Raw genomic sequence first — 18,689 nt, forward strand, 5'->3', positions numbered from 1 at the left:
TGGGCAGAAGACATGAATAGACATTTTTCAAAAGAAAACATCCAGATGGCTAAGAGACACATGAAAAGATGCTCAACATCACTCATCATCAGGGAAATACAAATGAAAGCCACAATGAGCTACCACCTCACACCTGTCAGAATGGCTAAAATAAACAACACAGGAAACACCAGATGTTGGTGAGGATGTGGAGAAATGGGAACCCTCTTACACTGTTGGTGGGAATGCTAACTAGTGCAGCCAGTCTGGAAAACAGTATGGAGGTTCCTCAGAAAGTTAAAAATAGAACTCCCCTGTGACCCAGCAATTGTACTACTAGGTATTTACCCAGAGGATACAAAAATGCAGATTTTAAGGGGTACCTGCACCCCGATGTTTGTAGCAATGTTATTAACCATAGCCAAACTATGGAGAGAGGCCAAATATCCATCACCTGATGAATGGATAAAGAAGATGGGGTGTGTATGTGTATATATATATATATATATATATATTCTATATATATATATATACACAACAATTTACTCTGCCATCAAAAAGAATTGAAATCTTGCCATTTGTAACAACATGGATGGAGCTAGAGTATATTATGCTAAGCAAAATAAGTCAGAGAAAGACAAATACTATATGATTTCACTCATACGAAATTTAAGAAAAAAACAGATGAACGTATGGAAGAGGGGAAAAAGAGGGAAGCAGACCGTAAGAGACTCCTTACTGGAGAGAACAACTGAGGGTTGATGGAGGGAGGGAGGTGGGGGATGGGTTAAATGGGTGATGGGTAAGGAGGGCACTTGTTACGATGAGCACTGGGTGTTATATGTAAGTGATGAATCACTAAATTCTCCTGAAACCAATATTACACTATATGTTAAATAACTAGAATTTAAAGTTTAAAACAAAAAAAAAAATGAAAATCATGTAGGTGATTGGGAAAAGAGCCAATAAGACAAAAGTGAAAATTTGTATTTTCAGGGACCTGAGTGAAATATAGATACTTATGTGAAAAATCAGGGCCAAATTTGCTAGCAGAAGAAGTCCAAGATAGTTAATCTTTAATCAGAGGGAAGTTACTGAAGGTGTCTCAAGGTTATATTAAGAAACACTTGTTTTAAGAAGATTGCTATTTATAAAGTAGATTGCATAGAGAGAAAGGTTAAAGCCCTAGCGCCTAACTAAGAGATGTGACAGGGTAAAGGTGAAGAGGTAAGCACTTGAAAGATAGGATCAGTAGGGACAGAAAGAAAGGGACAAACAAGCTAACAAGGACAGGGTTTCCTGAGTGGCTGAATATGTGGATGGGTATAGGTGGGGGAGGCACATGACTGTTAAAGATTTGAGTTGAGTAAAATTATGGTAAAATTGACTTCCATTTGGTCATCAAGTGTTGATTATTTTTCTAGATATTGGAGGTTATAAAGAGCCAGACACAGCTACTGCCTCTTAGGACTAGTGGGAGAAATACAGGTGCTTTTTTCAGAGGGAGATGAATGTGATTTCATATATCTTTAGTAGTAGGGTATGGTTAGATTTCCCTGTACAAGTGTTCTGTAAACTTGGGGTTTTAGAAGCAATGCAGGAGAGGGGTGCCTGGGTGGCTCAGTCAGTTGAGCTTCCAGCTCTTGATTTCAGCTCAGGTCATGGTCCTCGGGGTCATGAGATCGAGCCCCGGGTTGGGCTCTGTGCTCAGCGTGGAGTCTGCTTGGGATTCTCTCTCTCCCCCTCTGCCCCTCCTCCCACTCGCACGCTCTCTCTCTCTCTCTCACAAAATAAATCTTTTTAAAAAAGAAAAAGAAGCAAAGCAGGGAAAAGACAAGGACTGGACATTAGGTTTGGAAGTCTTTGTCAAAGACAAGAGAGTTGAGTTCTGAGTAGGATGGTTTCAGGGGGAAGGGAGGGGTAGTATAGGCCCTAAGCCTGTATAGGAGGAGGTCAGCTACATATGATTCTTTTCACAACCAGTGAGTTGTTATTTGACTCCCTACAGGTGCAAGACTCCTTTCAAATTAATCATTAAAAAAAAAAAATTTTTTTTTTATTTTTTTTCCTTTTTGGTGTAAAATGAGATTCTTATAAGGGCACATTGGAAATTACTTTCCTTTTCTCAGTGGTTTGATCTTGAGTCATATAAATTCTGTCTCTTGATAGGTGGTGTTTGTGTTTATGTTTAACATGAGATTTCAGTATACCTCTGTCTTTAAAAAAATTAACCTTTTGAACTTGGAAATAATATCTCTTTCAGGAGACAGGGGTCTAAAGGCAATTTCCTTTGTCATTTTGTTCAGCAGTATGGACTCTTCCCCTTTTCAAAGTAGTTTAGTAAAAAATTTTTGTACCATTTCTTGCTTATTCAGCATATATTGAATGTTCATTTAACTCAAAATATGTATTAGCCAGTGATTGTAACTGTGTATTTCTGGTGCTTATATAATCTGAATGGAAAGCCTTTGTTTAACTCAAGACTGAATTGTAAGTGCATAGGGATGTAGGATGAAAATTGATTCTTGTTTTAAATATTCTGCCTAAACTAAAGCAAATGCTTTCTAAATTCACCTAACTAGCTGGTATTTGTGTTTCTGGTAGGAAATTCTTCCTGGCATTTCTCCAGAAATTTACATGTTTTTCCAAATCTCAAGAGATAACAGTCAAGAGATCAAGAAAATGGAGGAAAATGTTATAATTCTATTGTGAGAATTAAAGCTTAGCATTCAACATAGTCATTACTGGGTGAAGGAATCCACTGATTACACGTCAAAAGCAGGCACAGGAAACACTGATAGGAAGTATGTCCTGAGGACCAGATACGGAGTTTATAGAGGGGAACAGTCATGGTCTGAGCAGTCAGTCTTGGGTGTAGCTTTTGCCCTGTCTGCTAATTGGGAGTCATTCTTGCAAACAAAATAAATATTAATAAATTTACATACATAGTATACCTTATATAAACCCTAGGAAATGATGCTTTTTTTTTTCAAGAAATAAGTTTTCTAAGCAAAATAAATCCTTAAATTGGCAGTATGACACAAGCTTCTGTGTTATGTTGTTAACTTTTCTGAGAGAAACTAAAGTTACTTTGTTAGAGTACTAATAATGTTTCCTGGCTTTTTCTAGTATTTGAATATTCACTATAGGCTACAGTTCTTTGTAAGTGCTTTAATGGACGAATCATAAAGAGGAGATGTGAATGTTGTGGGATACTCTGACATAGAATCAGAAATTGATCTAAAATCAGAATTAATAAAAGCAGTATCTATTTCAGTGGTAAAACCAAATTCTGGACAGTCAGGCAAAATATCTTCATTATTAAAAAAAGAAATAAAGTTATGTGAAGCAAAATGAACCCTAACAGCCAATCTGGAGGTGTTTTTAGAAATACTTTTAACAGTTGGACCAGTTGTTAGCAATGCAAAATGAAAGTTTTCTGTGTCTCGGATCAGGTTTATCAGGGCAACTAATGCTTTGTATACTTTAAAATTTCATTGTTAAGAATAACTATTAAATGTTAAATATTTGTGGTATTTCAGTATTTTAAATGATTTTCATTTGGAATTTATTTGGTTTCAAGGTACCCTTTTAATGTTTTCTGTTATCAAGTACCAGATAAAAATCATGCTTACGCTTTATTGAAATATGAATCTTGTCACAATATATTGATTCATAGTAATGATAAGCCAAGTATTTATTATATCTTTTTGTAACGAATATTAAAATGTTTAAAAGTTTTAATGTAACCCTAATCATTACTGTTCATTGTCATGATCATACATTATTCTTTTTTCTTGAATCAGCTTTATTGAGGTATAATTCACATACCGTACAATTCAGCCATGTAAAGTGTACAGTTCAGTGTGTTTTAGTACATTTACAGGGTTGTGCAACCATCATCACAATCTAATTTTAGAACATTTTTGTTCCTCCTAAAGAAACCCCATACCCATTAGCAGTCAATCCCTAATCCCCCTAGTCCTCCCCAGCCCTAAGTAACCACTAATCTACTTTCTGTCTCTATAAATTTGCTTACTGCAAATCTTTCATATAAATGTGGATTCATACAGTGTGTGGTCTTTTGTGACTGGCTTCTTTCAGTTAGTATGTTTTTGAAGTTCATTCATATTGTAGCATATATCATTTATCATTAATTCATTTTCTCTTATTGCCAAATAATATTCCATTGTGTGTATATGCCACATTTTATTTACCTCTTCATCAGATGATGGGCCTATGGGTTGTTTTCACATTTTGGCTATTAAGAATAATGCTGCTATGAACATACATACTAAGTTTTTGCATGAACGTATGCTTTCATTTCTCTTGGTTATATACCAGGAATGGATGTGCTGCATCATATGTTAACTTTTGAAGGAACTGCCAAACTATTTTTCAAAGTGGCTGCACCATTTTACTTCCCTCCAGCAAAGTACAGGTATTCATTTCTCTACATCCTCGCCAGTACTTGTCTCCTTTTTTGATTAGCCATCTAGTGAGTGTGAAGCAGCATTTCATTGTGGTTTTGATTTTCATTTCCCTGATGGCTAATGATGTTGAGCCTATTTACATGTCCTTATTGGCTATTTGCGTATCCTCTATGGAGAAATGTCCGATTTTAAGTTGAGTTATACTAGACCCTTATGAGATACCTAAATTGCAAATATTTTCTCCCATTCTGTGAATTGTCTTTTCACTTACTTGGTGATGTCCTTTGAGGCACAAAAATTTTAATTTTGTTGAAGTCCCATTTTTTTTTTTCCCCCTTTGGTACTTGTACTTTTGCTGTCCTATCTTAAGAAACCATCACCTAAGTCACGGTCACAAAGATTTGAATTTATGTTTTCTTCTCTTATATTTAGTTCTGTGACTCATTTTGAGTTAATCATTGTTTTGTGTTATTCTTTTTAAAAAACGTTAAAAAGGTGTTATAAAAATATGATAAAAGTGTTGTAGTTTCAGGGAAGGATTCTGATAAATGTGCTTTCTCATTTCTGAATCCTGAAGATTAATATCTTTTGGGAATTTTAATATCTTTCTGGGAATTTGGTGCATAGCCTTCTGTGTATGGTAGTAAAGGCCTGCAGGTAGTTTACTCTTTTGACCAGATGGTGGCGGCAGAGCTTTGATGAATGAAAATTCTCATTTTTCTAAACTTAGTATTTTATAATTATGAATCTTCTTAATTTTTTGCAGTAGGCCGTTAAGCACTAAGTTTAAATTTACTTTTAAGATTAAAAACTATTTAAATTTAGGGTTGGTTTTGTTTTTGTTTTGCCATGAGTTTATTCAGGTTTTTAGTTTATGAAGCCAGTTTGTGAAGTATGGACATGATTTGCTAGTGGTCTCCAACCTTAGGACACAGTTTTCTCATATTACTCTAATAAGTTTTATCTACCTTTTTTTTTTCATCTCACTTCTACCCCCATGATCTTTGTGTAGACATAAAGTAATAGAGTAGCAGTCAAAATGTTGATTAACACTAAAGCTATTCTCAAGCTTACTCTTGAAATACTTTGGTAGACTTATGTTCTCATTTAGAAGACAGGTAATATGGAAGCTAGACATGTGGGTAATATTTTTTTCCTTCAATAATAAAACTGCTTTATATCATCTCAAGATTGGGCCTGAGATCTCCTTTTTAGATCTGAATATTAAACAGTAAAATTAGGTGATGCTGTTATTCCTTCACAATTGTTTTCAAGATAATAGAAATAGCAAACACTTATGGAACACTTAGTGTTTGCTAGGTGCTATACTAAATGCCTTGTATGCATTGTCATCTTCTGTTCTCACAACAGCTCTAAGTGGTATTATTTTTGCCCTGAATTTTTCAGAGAAAAAGATGGCTTTTGAGAAGTTAAATAATTTGCCTGAAGTCACACTGTTAGATGGATAAGTGTGTGGGTGTGTTCATAAGCAACTATGTTGTACTATTTTATGAATGTGTTAATTTTTACAGAGGTGGTATGATACTATGTATATCACTCTGCAACTTATTTTTTAAATTCAACAGTCTGATTTGAAGACCTGAAGCTTTTGCTGTCTGGTCAGTTTGTTTGCCTCATGAATACATACTACTTTCTGTTTGACTTAGCTGCTAAGAAACAGCTTATCCCAGAATTTCACCTAATTTTAGCTTTACTTCACTTTTCCACTAGAGGGTGTACTAAGTGTTTGACTTAATTTTTTTTTTCTGTTACCAAAATTATAAATAGTAATGGAGTAATTTATTATTTCTTGGTATAATCAGAGAAAAATTTTATTGCATATAACTGGTATAATAGTCTCCTTGTTTTATTCTTATACTGCAGGTTACTCATTTTTGGATCCTATGACAGAGAGGCAAATATTCATTGTACACTCGAGTTGAGCAGTGGTGTTTGGGAAGAAAAACAAAGGAGTTCTATTAAGACGGTACAGTGGATTTGCATAGTTTTACATCCGTATAAAGTTTGTTTTCTATAAGCATACCTTTAATAATGTTTCTATATTTATAGAGTTATTTCTGGTCACGTACAAATAATTTTGGACAGCTCTTATTTGTCTTGTTGCAGTACAATAGTAATAAAATGAATCACATAAAACTGTGGTATTCAGATCACTTGCATTAGAAACCTTGTCTAATTTTCCTTCTGGAACTTTAAAATTATTTTACAGGGATGGAATTAGGAGGAAATAATTCTAAACACCTTAGAAAGCAAGTAAATTTAGAGCATTCTTTCATTCAGTAGATGTTTTATGAGTGCTTATTTGTACTAGGTGTTGTGTTAGATTTGGGAAACAGTTCAAAACAAGAAAAGACCCTGTTTTTGTGGTGCTAGCATGGGACAGAGGTTTGGCATGAGGGTTAGAAGAGAGAGGTGAACTACATGTTATAGGATGGAGGTAGAAAATGACAATAAATGGGTAAACCAAAGAAATGAATAAGGTCATTTCCAGAGATTGACAGATATTATGAAGAAAATAGGATTATGATAGAGCAGATTCTTCAGATTTGATGATAATAGGGAAAACCTCTAAAGAGATGACACTGGAGCAGGATGCCCCAGTTAGAATTTCAGGTAAACAGTGAATAATTTATTTAAAAGTATTTACCCACATTTTATATGCTAAGTCTGATGACTTTACACTAGAGATGAGGCCTGAATCCTGAAGAGGAGCAAGCCACATGGAGAGTCGGGAAATGAGGGAGTAGAAGGCATTTCTAGCAAAGGGAGCAGCAGGTGTGTGAGGGCACGTGAGTTTTGAGGACAAAAAGAAGGCTAGTACACAGCTAGAGCACGGTATGAGAGCCAGAGAGTCACGTTACATCTTATAAGGGGTTTGAATTTCATCATTTGTGGTGGGAGACTTTTAAGATGACAAGTGATATGATCTTGTGTACATTTTGCACAAAATGTTCTGCTTGTGTAGACAAAGGATTGTAGGAGCACAAGAGTAAACCTAGAGAGAGGTCAGTTAGGAGGCATTCAGGGGAAGTGTTTGTTACTAAAACTAGGTGGTAGCTGAGAAAATAGAAAAAAGAGAATGGATTTGGGCTATACTTTTGGTGTATGAAGGACTTAGAGTTCTGGTTTCTTTTCTTTCTTTAAAGGACTATTACAAGACTGAAAAAATTGTGAAGGCTTTTAAAATATTCTAAATGCTAGAATTAAACAGAAATAGTCCTTTGCTCTCAACATGGTTTAATTGGACTTGTTGAATCCTTTGGGTTCTTATATGAATAAAAATTGTCACTAGTTATTGGTTAATTTGTTTCCAAAGTGAGTTAGTAGTTTCTGAATATTATGAATAGCAGTTTTAATAGCAGTTATTCTGTGCTTCTTGTGTTTTGCATAAATCTAGTAGTCTATTAAAGATTTAGAGCATTTATCAAAATTGTCTACAGAATTTCTGTATTAAGCCCATGACGTTTCACAATGGAAACAGAGTTCCAGAATTTTATGGCTTATGGTGGGGGGGGGCAGTACCATATCCCTTTTTTTTTTTAGACAATTTATTTCATTTATTAAGTATATACTGAAATATTATAGGTTTGGTGGTAATAAAATTCCAAGAGTGCTTCTTGGAACCGCCAAACCTCGTTGGAGTTACTTTTTAGTCTTTTGAAAAATAAGATCCATTTAGCACATCAATAGTTTTTTTGCAGGAATAAATTTTAGTTGTGTTCTTTAAAGATGTATTTAATAACTTAGATATTTAGTTGTTTCTATTACATTTAATTCTTGGTGGCAATATAGCCAGTCCTGTGATTATTATCTGTAGCTGATAATTTAGGAAAACTATTTCTCTGTTATGTCTTCATTATGGTGAATAGGTATTTCTGAACTATGCTACCTAGCTGTTTTTTAGTAGTAATGATGTGCTTTTGGTTTCTAGAATAACCTGTTATTCTTTGTAACGTTTTAAAAAATAGTCACGGTTCTCAGTTTTTAAAATAGGTCTGTAAGCATATCTCCATGCTCTTGGAGAACATGACTTCTTTTTTTTTTTTAATCAGACCACATATGTTTTATTTTTCTGAACTCCAAATTATCCGAAGGTAGAATCACATTTCTAGCATATGTACAATAGGATGTGTACTTATGTGGGATTTCTTCAGTCCCCATATTTTAGAGAAGGTACTTGAGCTCTTTCCAGAATATCTAGTTTTAGGTATGTATGTCAGACTCAGTTGTATTCTAAATATCTGAGGTTGTCTGTAATTCTGGTTGAGAATTTTATTTTTTATTAATATATATTTTATTATTAACATAATGCATTATTTGTTTCAGGGGTACAGATCTGTGATTCATCGGGTTTTGTTTTGTTTTTTTTACTTTTTTAATGATAATGTGCTATTCTTTGGATGTTCCTTTGACCTTAAATTGTTTCTAAATTTCATAATTTCTTTATACAGTAACTTGTGAATATCCTTACAAAAAATTGAGTGGTATGAAATTCTTTTGGAATAAATAGAATAATTTTGATCAGGGTGGGAAAATAGGGAGGAGTAAGGCTGGAAAGGGAGGATGGGCCACAGAGTTTGAATTTATGAAAGTAGTAGAGAGCTATTAAAGATTTTGAGCATAGGAATGACATGGTCAAAATAGTGGTTTTTAGGAAAGTCTCCCATTTCTCTGGTGGTTGTTTGTACCTTAGCTTTCTTTTAAGTTATGTCTCAAACAATTTGAAGCAACTTCTCAGAGGAATAAATTAACCAGTTTGCTCTGAATTACATGAATACGTGAAAAAGCATTATTGTTTTATCCAGGTCTGAAATGGTCATAACTTGCCATTGCTAATGACATTTTCATTTTCCTTTATTATATTTGCAAAATATGAGATTAGACAACTTTAATATTTTGCAGAAAAGGTTAGTAAGACTTTAATCTTGAGTTACAATTTTGGGTCTTCACATATGTCGTAGGTAGTTTTGGAGAAAGAATTCTAGGTTACTAATTACATTTGGTGTCAAAAATGTCAGCAGCAGTTAAGTGTCTCCAGGCATTAAATTACATAATGTCTGAATTTAATAACTCTAGGGAGAAAAATTCATTGTGTTCTTTAGGACTACATAAAAGATTGCAGGCTAGGATTTGATTATTTGCAGTATATTGCAAATTGGGATAGAAAAAAAGAACGTCATTACAAAAATAAGTATGAGAAGGTATTTGATGAGTTTTGAAGCTATCTTTATATAAATACAGTTTTCAGGCTTAAATTCGTTTTTTAAGTGTTGAAATTTATTCAGTGAAGAGAGCCACTAGTTTCAGTGCATATGTAGAATGAAAGAAACTTAATTCTTTCCATATTTTAAATGTGCCTTTGAGTCTTTAAAGCGTTATAATGTACCTTATCATATTGCTGATAGTGGAAGATCATTAATAATAACAATAGATGAAAAGCTTTAGGGGGTGCCTGGGTGGCTCTGTCGGTTAAGCATCTGCCTTTGGCTCGGGTCATGATCTCAGGGTCCTGGGATCCAGCCCTGCATCAGGCTCCCTGCTCAGTGGGGAGTCTGCTTCTCTGTCTCCCTCTGCTCCTCCCCTCTGCTCCTGCTCTCTGAAATAAATAAATAAAATCTTTAAAAAAAGGAGGGGGATGGTGAGGTTTAAAGCATGCCAAAGGCACAGGTCAGCCAGGTCTTGTCATTTTTAAATGCTTTCCTGGAAGCTCCTTCCAGGGATTTCCACTTGTATCTCATTGGCTAGAACTGAGTCACTCGGTGTCTCCAACAGCAAGGAACTATGGAGAATCATTTTAGTTTTCCAACCTTTGTAGAGCAGAAGGCACGGGTGAAGGGTTTTGAACGCATTTTAGGTGCCCAACCCACAGTCTTACCATAAGAAAATATTCAAATCTGTCTGAGGACTTATTTTTAAGGGAATTTTTCTTATATTGGGATATAAGCGAGTAATTGAAAAGAATATGGATTTCTTCCTGTTTTGAAATGGACAAGTAAATAGAAAGGAATCTTCTGGGTCTCTGAATGTACAGTAGATGGGCAGAAAGGAGATATTGGAATAGTCATGTGTTCAGTATAAATAGAAGCACTTCATGTCTTCTGGAGCCCAATATACAGGTTCCCAAGGGAACTGCAGTTAAAGGCATTAGGAGATGTCATGGTATTTCAGATTTGCCTGAAAGATAAAATAATAAATCCCTGATGAGCGTTCAACTGACATTTGGGGAGAATCCATAAAGGATAATTTGGAACTCTTAATCAGAATAAGTATATTCCTATCAGAGGGTTATATGGTATCAACTGGCAACTTGAAATTGGCAGCTGCTGTAAGAAAGGCTTTAGATAGGGTCAGCCATACTGCAGATTATGAAATCAGAAGAATTCACCTCCTAGAGTCTAGACTTTATCTCTGTTTTGACCTGAGTGGTACTTTTCCTTCTCTTCACTGCTACTTCCCAATCAAAAACCTCATTTTTTTTTTTAAAGGATCTGATTCTGAAAGATAAATAATTTATATCAGCCTTCCTCAATTTTCTTTTTAAACATACCCTTACAATTAAAGAGGCATTTGAGGAAATGATCCTTATTTTCAAAGAACTGTAAGTATAAGAAGAGAGGCATGGGAACCAAATATATAACATGAGTTATATACTTTGCCCATATACAGAGAGCCAAAGCTTTTTGCCTAGAGGATCTATACTTGTTCCATTAAATCCCACTACTCTAACAAAGACTGGACTGAGTGGTATTCTAATAATTAGAAGACAGTTTGGGAGTGGTGGTAGTAGAATCAGAGGCAGGGAGAGCTCTGAAACTCTAGGGAGATGAGATCTGAATGGAAGGACGACCTTTATAATAAGATGAGCCATGCTCAGTTGCGTAAGATTGAGCCTGATTCAGAGGCAATCTGCCTTATTATAGATCCCAGTGAGTCTCCCTATACTTTCAGAGTAAAGGTTGGGGCAACTGAATCCAGGAAACACTTGGCAGAGGGCACATAATCAGTTGGAACAAAGTACAATATATAGGAAACGCATTCCCTATCTAATTTAATATTACAGTGCTAAACAAGCATATAGAAGAAATGGAAACAGTAAATGCATTTCAACTTTAAGAAAGTTTTTGATGAAGAACCATACAAAAGGTTCCTAAATCATTTCTTTAGCAGGAGAATGTTTTGTTACAAATAGAGCTGCCTTAAGGATAAAGTTGACCAGGTATAATAATATCCTGAGTGATTGAGTCTAGGACTTTGATCAGTTTTGACAAATGATGTGAAACTGCACTTTAGAGTAGAAAATTAAATAGAAATAAAATGTACACCATTTAGGTGATTTTAAATTTTCTTGTAGCCACATTTTAGAAAGTAAAAATAAATAAGTAAACTTAATTTTAGTAATGTTTTATTTAACTGTATACCCAAAACATTATTATTTCAACATGTGATCAACATAAAAAATGAGGGTTTTTTTTTTTTTCCCTTTTAAAGTCTTTGAAATCTGGTGCATATTTTACAATTACAACACATCACAATTCATCCTAACCACATTTCAAGTGCTCAGTAGCTACATGTGGCTAGTAGCTACTATACTGGGCAGCACAGAACAAAAAGAAGGATGTACAATATAATATTCAGATTTGCATGTGGCACGAAACTTTTCTAAGATGCTCTAAGTTAAGAGGAACAAAACGAAGAAAAAGCTTGTAGGACAATTACATAAGAATTCGAAACTATGCTTAAAATGTATGAGATCTAGGATCCTTAAAGAAATAAATATGTCTTTGTGCCTCCAAACAAATTTCAGCTTTTCATGAGAGTAGTGTCACAAAATGAATACACTTATTTAAAAACCATAAAATTCTCACAAATTATTTGTGCATTTCTGGTTTCCATAATACAAGAAATTTATGAGAGCTTGATAATGGGAGAAAGAAGTAAAATTAATATGGCAGTGAGATAGCCATATATAGATAAATGAATGGGGAAAAGTTAGTGATCTTCAGCTGAAAATACAAAGGTGGGTGAATGATTAATGGAAGCATATAAACACAAAAAGTGAACAGTAGGATGATCAACAAATATACTGAGCAAGGAACTAGATCTGTAGGGCAATGAAGATAAATCTTATGTCCCTGATGGTTGATGATCAGATGATATAAATGCTAAAAGAAAGATACTTAAAAGGTCTTTGACAGTTCTGCACACTACATACTTGCTGGTAGACTTCATAGGGAGACAAATATGCTATGTGTACTGCACCTAGTAGACACCCTGGTATGTTCCATTTGTTCTAACTCCTAGGAGGGTGAGAGGAGGATAAGTCATCATTTTGAAATACAAAGTTGATCCTTCAGTTGCCTCCTTAAATTTTTCAGTGGTTTCATGTTGCTCCTAGAATGAGGACAGTTCTTTGATGTGCCCCACAAAGCACTCCCTGGCCTGGCCTCTACTTCTCCAGTCTTCTCTTCTACACTCCTGTTTGGCTTTAGCTGTGCTGACCATCTTTCACTCCTTCACACTTACCATAGTCTGTCTACCACACAGCTTTTGAACATGTGCACCCTTTCCCCAACCCCCTTTTCCACATGTATACCTGTACCTATCCCATTCTTCAGGTCTCTGTGGCAACCCTTAGCTTGATCACCCTTCGATACATTATTGGGCCTGACCCCTGCACCATGTCATGACAGGGCTGACCTCTGCTGGCAATTTTCCCAGGGCTTTATTATCAGTTGACTCTCAGCTGGGTTTGACCAGTTTTGGCAGCTGCTATCTCTCCTCCAGGGCTCCATGCTTCTCCTAGGACAGGCCCACTATGTTTCTTGCTTGTGCTGGGTGCTCTAGCCCCTGGCCTGTACTAATACCAATTCCTCCCCTCTGTTTTTCCAGCCTAAGGTTGGTAATGACCTGTGACTTCTGCTAGTATCTGAGTCGCTCCACTCTCCTGTTTGGTTGTCAGTTCTCTTGTTAGGTAGCCATTCCCCTGTTTTGAAGGACCTCTGTTTCAAATACTAAGGTGTTTTCTCTTTCCTTATCAGACCCTGGCTGATACATCAACCAATCATCATTCCTCTAGAAAACCTTGCATAGTGAGCATAAGACACCTTGGGAATATATTTTTTAAGATTTTTACTTACTTACTTACTTACTTACTTACTTACTTACTTACTTATTTATTTATTTGAGTGAGAGCGCACACGCATGAGCAGGGGGAAGGGCAGAGGGAAAGGGAGAAGCAGACTCCCCCCAAGCAGGGAGCCTGATGCGGAACTCAATCCCACGACTCTGGGATCATGACCTGAGCCAAAGGCAGATGCTTAACCAACTGAGCCACCCGGGCGTCCTGGGAATATTTCTCATGGTTGGGAATTCATACTTATATTTCTATGATAATTTGGTGTTATCTTCGCCAGTGTGTTTCTTTACCGCAGACACTGTGATTGTTTTTGCTGATAGCACTTGGCATTTAATGGGTATTCAGTAAATGTTTCTGGGAATATTGAAAATGACTGACTAGCCTTGAGCCTCCATTTACCCTCAACCTTTTTTCTTTTAGACTTCTAGGTTTCAGCATGACTTAGTCACAAAATGAGATTTACTACTCAGTATTCCTTCTGTTAAAAGCCTGGTTTTAATATATTTTTTAAAGATTTTATTTATTTGTCAGAGAGAGCACAAGCAGGGGAAGCAGAAGGCAGAGGGAGAAGCAGGCTCCCCACTGAGCAAGGAGCCCAATGTGGGACTCAGTCCTAGGATCCCACTATCATGACCTGAGCCGAAGGCAGATGCTTAACCAACTGAACCACCCAACCGTCCCAAAAGCCTGGTTTTTACAGTAAGGGTTTTAGTTTACAAATATGGTACATAATGGAATAATGGCATTATTAAAAACATTAGAAGAACTTCTTACTCTATGTGTATAGTCACTGTAGCCTAAATAAAATGACTGTGATCCAAAATTTTACTTGTCTTATTTCCCTTTTGGTTTTGGAGAGTTTTAGAAGTCTTGTTGAATGATAGCTATCCAGATCTGTCTACAATTTATTGAATATACATACGAAGAGTCAAAAAGAGTTCCTAAAGAACATCTGAGACAGACAAATTATAAATACATTAGGCTAGATGCTTCAGAGCTGGCATTTTGGTGTGTTTGCTTAAGGCCAGATGCCTTGCAGATAGCATTTTGGTGTTCCTATTTAACCATTTGCCATTTACAGTCTTAATCTTATCAAAAGGAAGAAAAAGATTAGAGCAAATAAAGCTTTTTTGAAAATGCCAGTTTTTATGAAAACTCTGGTTTAATTCAATTTGATAATATTTGTGAATATAGTAGGGACTCAGTGGAATTTTAACCATATGTAATGTTCTATAATTTGGCTTCTTAAATAAGCTAAATGCCTTTTAAGCTTTAGTAGTAAATCCTATGCAGCATTTCCACTCTTAAAGTTCATCTTGGTTAAAAATGAGGGATGCAGTTCTCTGTTTCATAGTTTCTTAGTGTGTTTAATATGATTGTGAAATACTGTGAAAAGAGTAGGAACTTAGGTTAAAATACAGAAACCTCAACTCTCCGATCGTGTAAGGCACTGTGTGAATATGAAAAAGAAGCTGAGGGGCGCCTGGGTGGCTCAGTCAGTGAAGCGTCTGCCTTCAGCTCAGTTCCTGAGATCAAGCCCCGTATGAAGCCCGGCTTTGGGCTCCCTGCTCAGTGGGGAGCCTGCTTCTCCCTCTCCTTCTGCTACTCCCCCTGCTTGTCCTCTCTCTTTCTCTCTCTGTCAGATAAGTAAATAAAATCTTTAAAAAGAAAAAAAAAGAAGAAACCTAATATGAGGTATAAGCAACGAGAGTATGATCTTTCTTTCATGGAGGATAAGCAGTGAGGAAGTAAGATCAGCAGTATGGTGAGCACCAGTATTATAGTTAGCATTTACATGCTCTAAGAGAGTATCTGAGCACCAGTATTATAGTTAGCATTTACATGCTCTAAGAGAGTATCAGAACCAAATACTATGGAGGGGAGATAGCATTCTTCTAGGAAAACCAAGAAAGAATAGGAGGTAACTTTTGAGCCAAGCTTCCTGGGTATATGTAGTATTTTGAGATGGTAGGGAGGGCATTTCAAGGTGGAGGACATGAGTTAAAACCAAATAAAGAATGAGAATGTTTGAGTATGTTTCGGATATGTATTGTCCAGGTTGACTAAAGAATATGGTAGGGTAGGAAAATTATACAAAACAACAATAAAAAGGTTGGGCCGTATTACAGAAGTGCTTTAAATACCAGATTAAGAAGTTTAGCTGTTACTCTCCAAGACAGTAGGAGTTATGGAAGCTTTTAGAATGAAAGTGATCTCATCAGAATCTTGGTTTAAGGCAAACCTGGCTCTGAATTTGAGTCTTAGCTAGGTCACTTATTGGCAGCATGATCTTGGTCAATGTCTTCAAACCCATCTCCACAAGCACTTTATTCCTCTATAAAATGGGACTGATAGTGCTTCACATGGATGTAGGAGGGATAAATGAAATCTCTGTATTAAAATGTCTAGGTCAGTATCTGGCATACAGTATGTAGTAATTAATAACTTTACTAAATCTGGCAGCAAATGGATAAAGTCAAGGATGATTTGACAAGGGAAGGATGTGAAATAGTAGGGGTGAGGGACAGTGAAAGTTTGAACCAGAATGTGGGCAACGAAAATGGAAAATAGAATCGATGTGGCTTGGATACCACTGGAAATGTGGGGTTTGGGGACAGTGAAAGAGGAAGCCAGAAGGACTGGAGCCTGAGGCGGCAGGAAGAAGAGAAAGAAGATCTCATTCTGGACATGTTGGGTTTCAGGTACAGTGGTTGTCAAAGGTCGATCTAGAGATGGGATTTTGTTCATGTGCCTCTTTGATCTACTGTTTTTTGTTTTTATACATCTGATGCTGTCATTTAAGGTCTTGACATTAGTAAGTTGAACACTTTAGTTGGGGTTATATGCTCTGTTTTTAGGTCTCTTTTTCAAGTAGGGTAAAGAGAAGCAGAATGGTTTCACAAGAAAGTAGTAAGAATCTAAATATTTTTTAAAAGAGCTTTTGAAAACAAAATAATATTAATAAAACTTAAACACTGTTTTTGAATTCTATTCCTCAGGACCCTCCAGTCTACTATGGTCCAAGTAATACTCATCCACTCAGTCCATACTTTGTCATGAACTAAAGCATCCTCTTGAGGCACAGTAGCACCTCCCCACAGAAAGCCACTTAGCCAAATAGCCCATTTCCCAAGTCATACCCTCAGATGCAGGTTGCAGAATGAGGAAATAAACAATGAGAAAAGTGTTGAGAGTTACCAGAGATCCTGCGGTAGCGTACACCTCCCTGTCCACATGTGTTCAGTCTCATAGTCATTAGGAGTAGTAACAAGATCTGAACACTTTCTTTTGCCAGTCATGATGGTAAGGCTCTGCATGCAGCAACCGTGTAATTCTCTTAGCAGTCTCATGAGAATAGGCATGCTTGTCATCTCCATTTTATATGGGAGGAAACTGAGACATGCAGAGAGAAAGTAACTTACCCAGATCCCCCAGCTAGCAAGTGGTGAAGACAGTCTGCACACCCAGGTAGTGTGACTCCAGAGCTGGTGTTCTTAATTACTGTACCATCCCACCAGTGGTGGTTTCAGATCTGGGCTCTTTGATTCTAGTTCTGTGCCTGTAGAACAAGTTATTTCCTAGTCTCTAAAATAGAGATAATAGTAACAGTACAAGGGTTAAATATCTGTGAAACACTTGGCACAGTATCTGGCCCATAATAACTATAATAGTAACTAGTATCATCAAACTTGACCTAAATGCCACCTCCTTCGCTCCTATGTTTTTAGTGCTGACATTTTATATATCCTTTTAAATCCTTCTTATAACACGGTGAGGAGGACAGGGAAATAGCTTCTTCAGTCATGGGATAGTGTTTTTTGTTTGTTTTTTAAGACTTACGGGCCAAATAGTGACTTTTAAGAACATCAGCAATTTAAAAAAAAATCAAGTTTAATAAGGGCTCTTATAAGAAGGATGGAGATCAGCCACCTGCTGCCCATCTCACATGAGGATAAAACATGGACAAGCATTTAAATTTCAGGAAGGTTTACAATAAATTAAGAACTTCATAGGAATAACCAGTGTTAATGTCATAGCGTAGAAAAAAAGCCTAGATATCTGTCATTAATAGCATAGTTTTAGAACATTTAGAAAGTAGTAGTATATGGGACTAACCTGAGATCTCTAGCACTGACTTTTTCACTTTACTGTAAATGTGAAGTTCTATCATTTACTAATTGAAGTTACTTTCAAATGAATAGACTAAAAGTAAAACTAGGTTGAAGGTTTTGTTTGTATCTTCAAAAGGGAAAGGGCAAAGGGCAGCAAAGACCACACTTAACTCCTATGTCCTGATTAAACAGTCAGTCTTTTTTAGTATTTCCATAAGGTGCTGTGTATTTCTCCACATAAATATTGAACATGACCTGATCAAAGTGGGTTTAGGACAGCTGTGTTTCTCATTTGTAAGCATGTTAATTTACACTGATATTGAATCAGACTAGACAAATAAGTGGTTATATTGAAAGCTGCTTATATATAAACAGTATGCTCTATACTGGAAAAGATAAGAATGTTTTATTAATCATTGTAAATAAGACTACTTCTGGGTAATTCATTATATTTAAAGGTTATCAAGTGACTCGTAGAGTATGGACAGATGGCTCACTTTCTAAATGAATGATGTGTGAATTATCTTTTGTAAATTGATCAACACTGTGAATGTTACTAGAAGTCTAAGTGGGAAGCTATTGAGCATAAGGAAGCATAGGTATCATGAAGCAGAATTTTAATTTCTGTGTGATATACTCGTGTGAAATTTGAGCAAATGCATATTTAACAATAAAATCAGCAGTTTCTGTAAGATAAAAATGATATGTTTGGAAATTGATATGAGCTATATTTTTGCCCATATAAAAAAAATTCAGAAAGCTATAAAGAAAACTGTGGAAAGCCAACCATAATCCCACTACCCAGGGAGACCACTGTTAACTTTTTTAGAAGAACTTTATATATAAACACAAGCATATACATACTATTCACAGGTTATGTTTATGGTTGCTTAAAAATGAGATCATGTCTTTTTATAACCTGCCCTTTTTCCTACTTAACAATATACCAAGGGCCTATTTTTATTTCCGTATACATGTGTTATTGTTTTTATTTCTGCCTGATACTCC

At 35.9% G+C, this 18,689-nt stretch overlaps 1 protein-coding gene across 1 annotated transcript in view; it reads left to right on the top strand.

Moving 5' to 3' along the window:
* Positions 1–18,689, top strand: part of PDZD8 (PDZ domain containing 8) — a 79,221-nt gene that overhangs the window by 34,759 nt on the left and 25,773 nt on the right. Inside the window, exon 3 of the mRNA XM_025881106.2 lies at positions 6,297–6,399. Within this exon, the coding sequence (XP_025736891.1) occupies positions 6,297–6,399 (103 nt within the window). The remainder of the gene's footprint in view (positions 1–6,296; positions 6,400–18,689) is intronic.

This window comes from Callorhinus ursinus, unplaced genomic scaffold, assembly GCF_003265705.2.
Source record: "Callorhinus ursinus isolate GAN/ISIS: 27379988/994484 unplaced genomic scaffold, GSC_fseal_2.0 scaffold20, whole genome shotgun sequence".
Classification (NCBI taxonomy): Eukaryota; Metazoa; Chordata; class Mammalia; order Carnivora; family Otariidae; genus Callorhinus; species Callorhinus ursinus.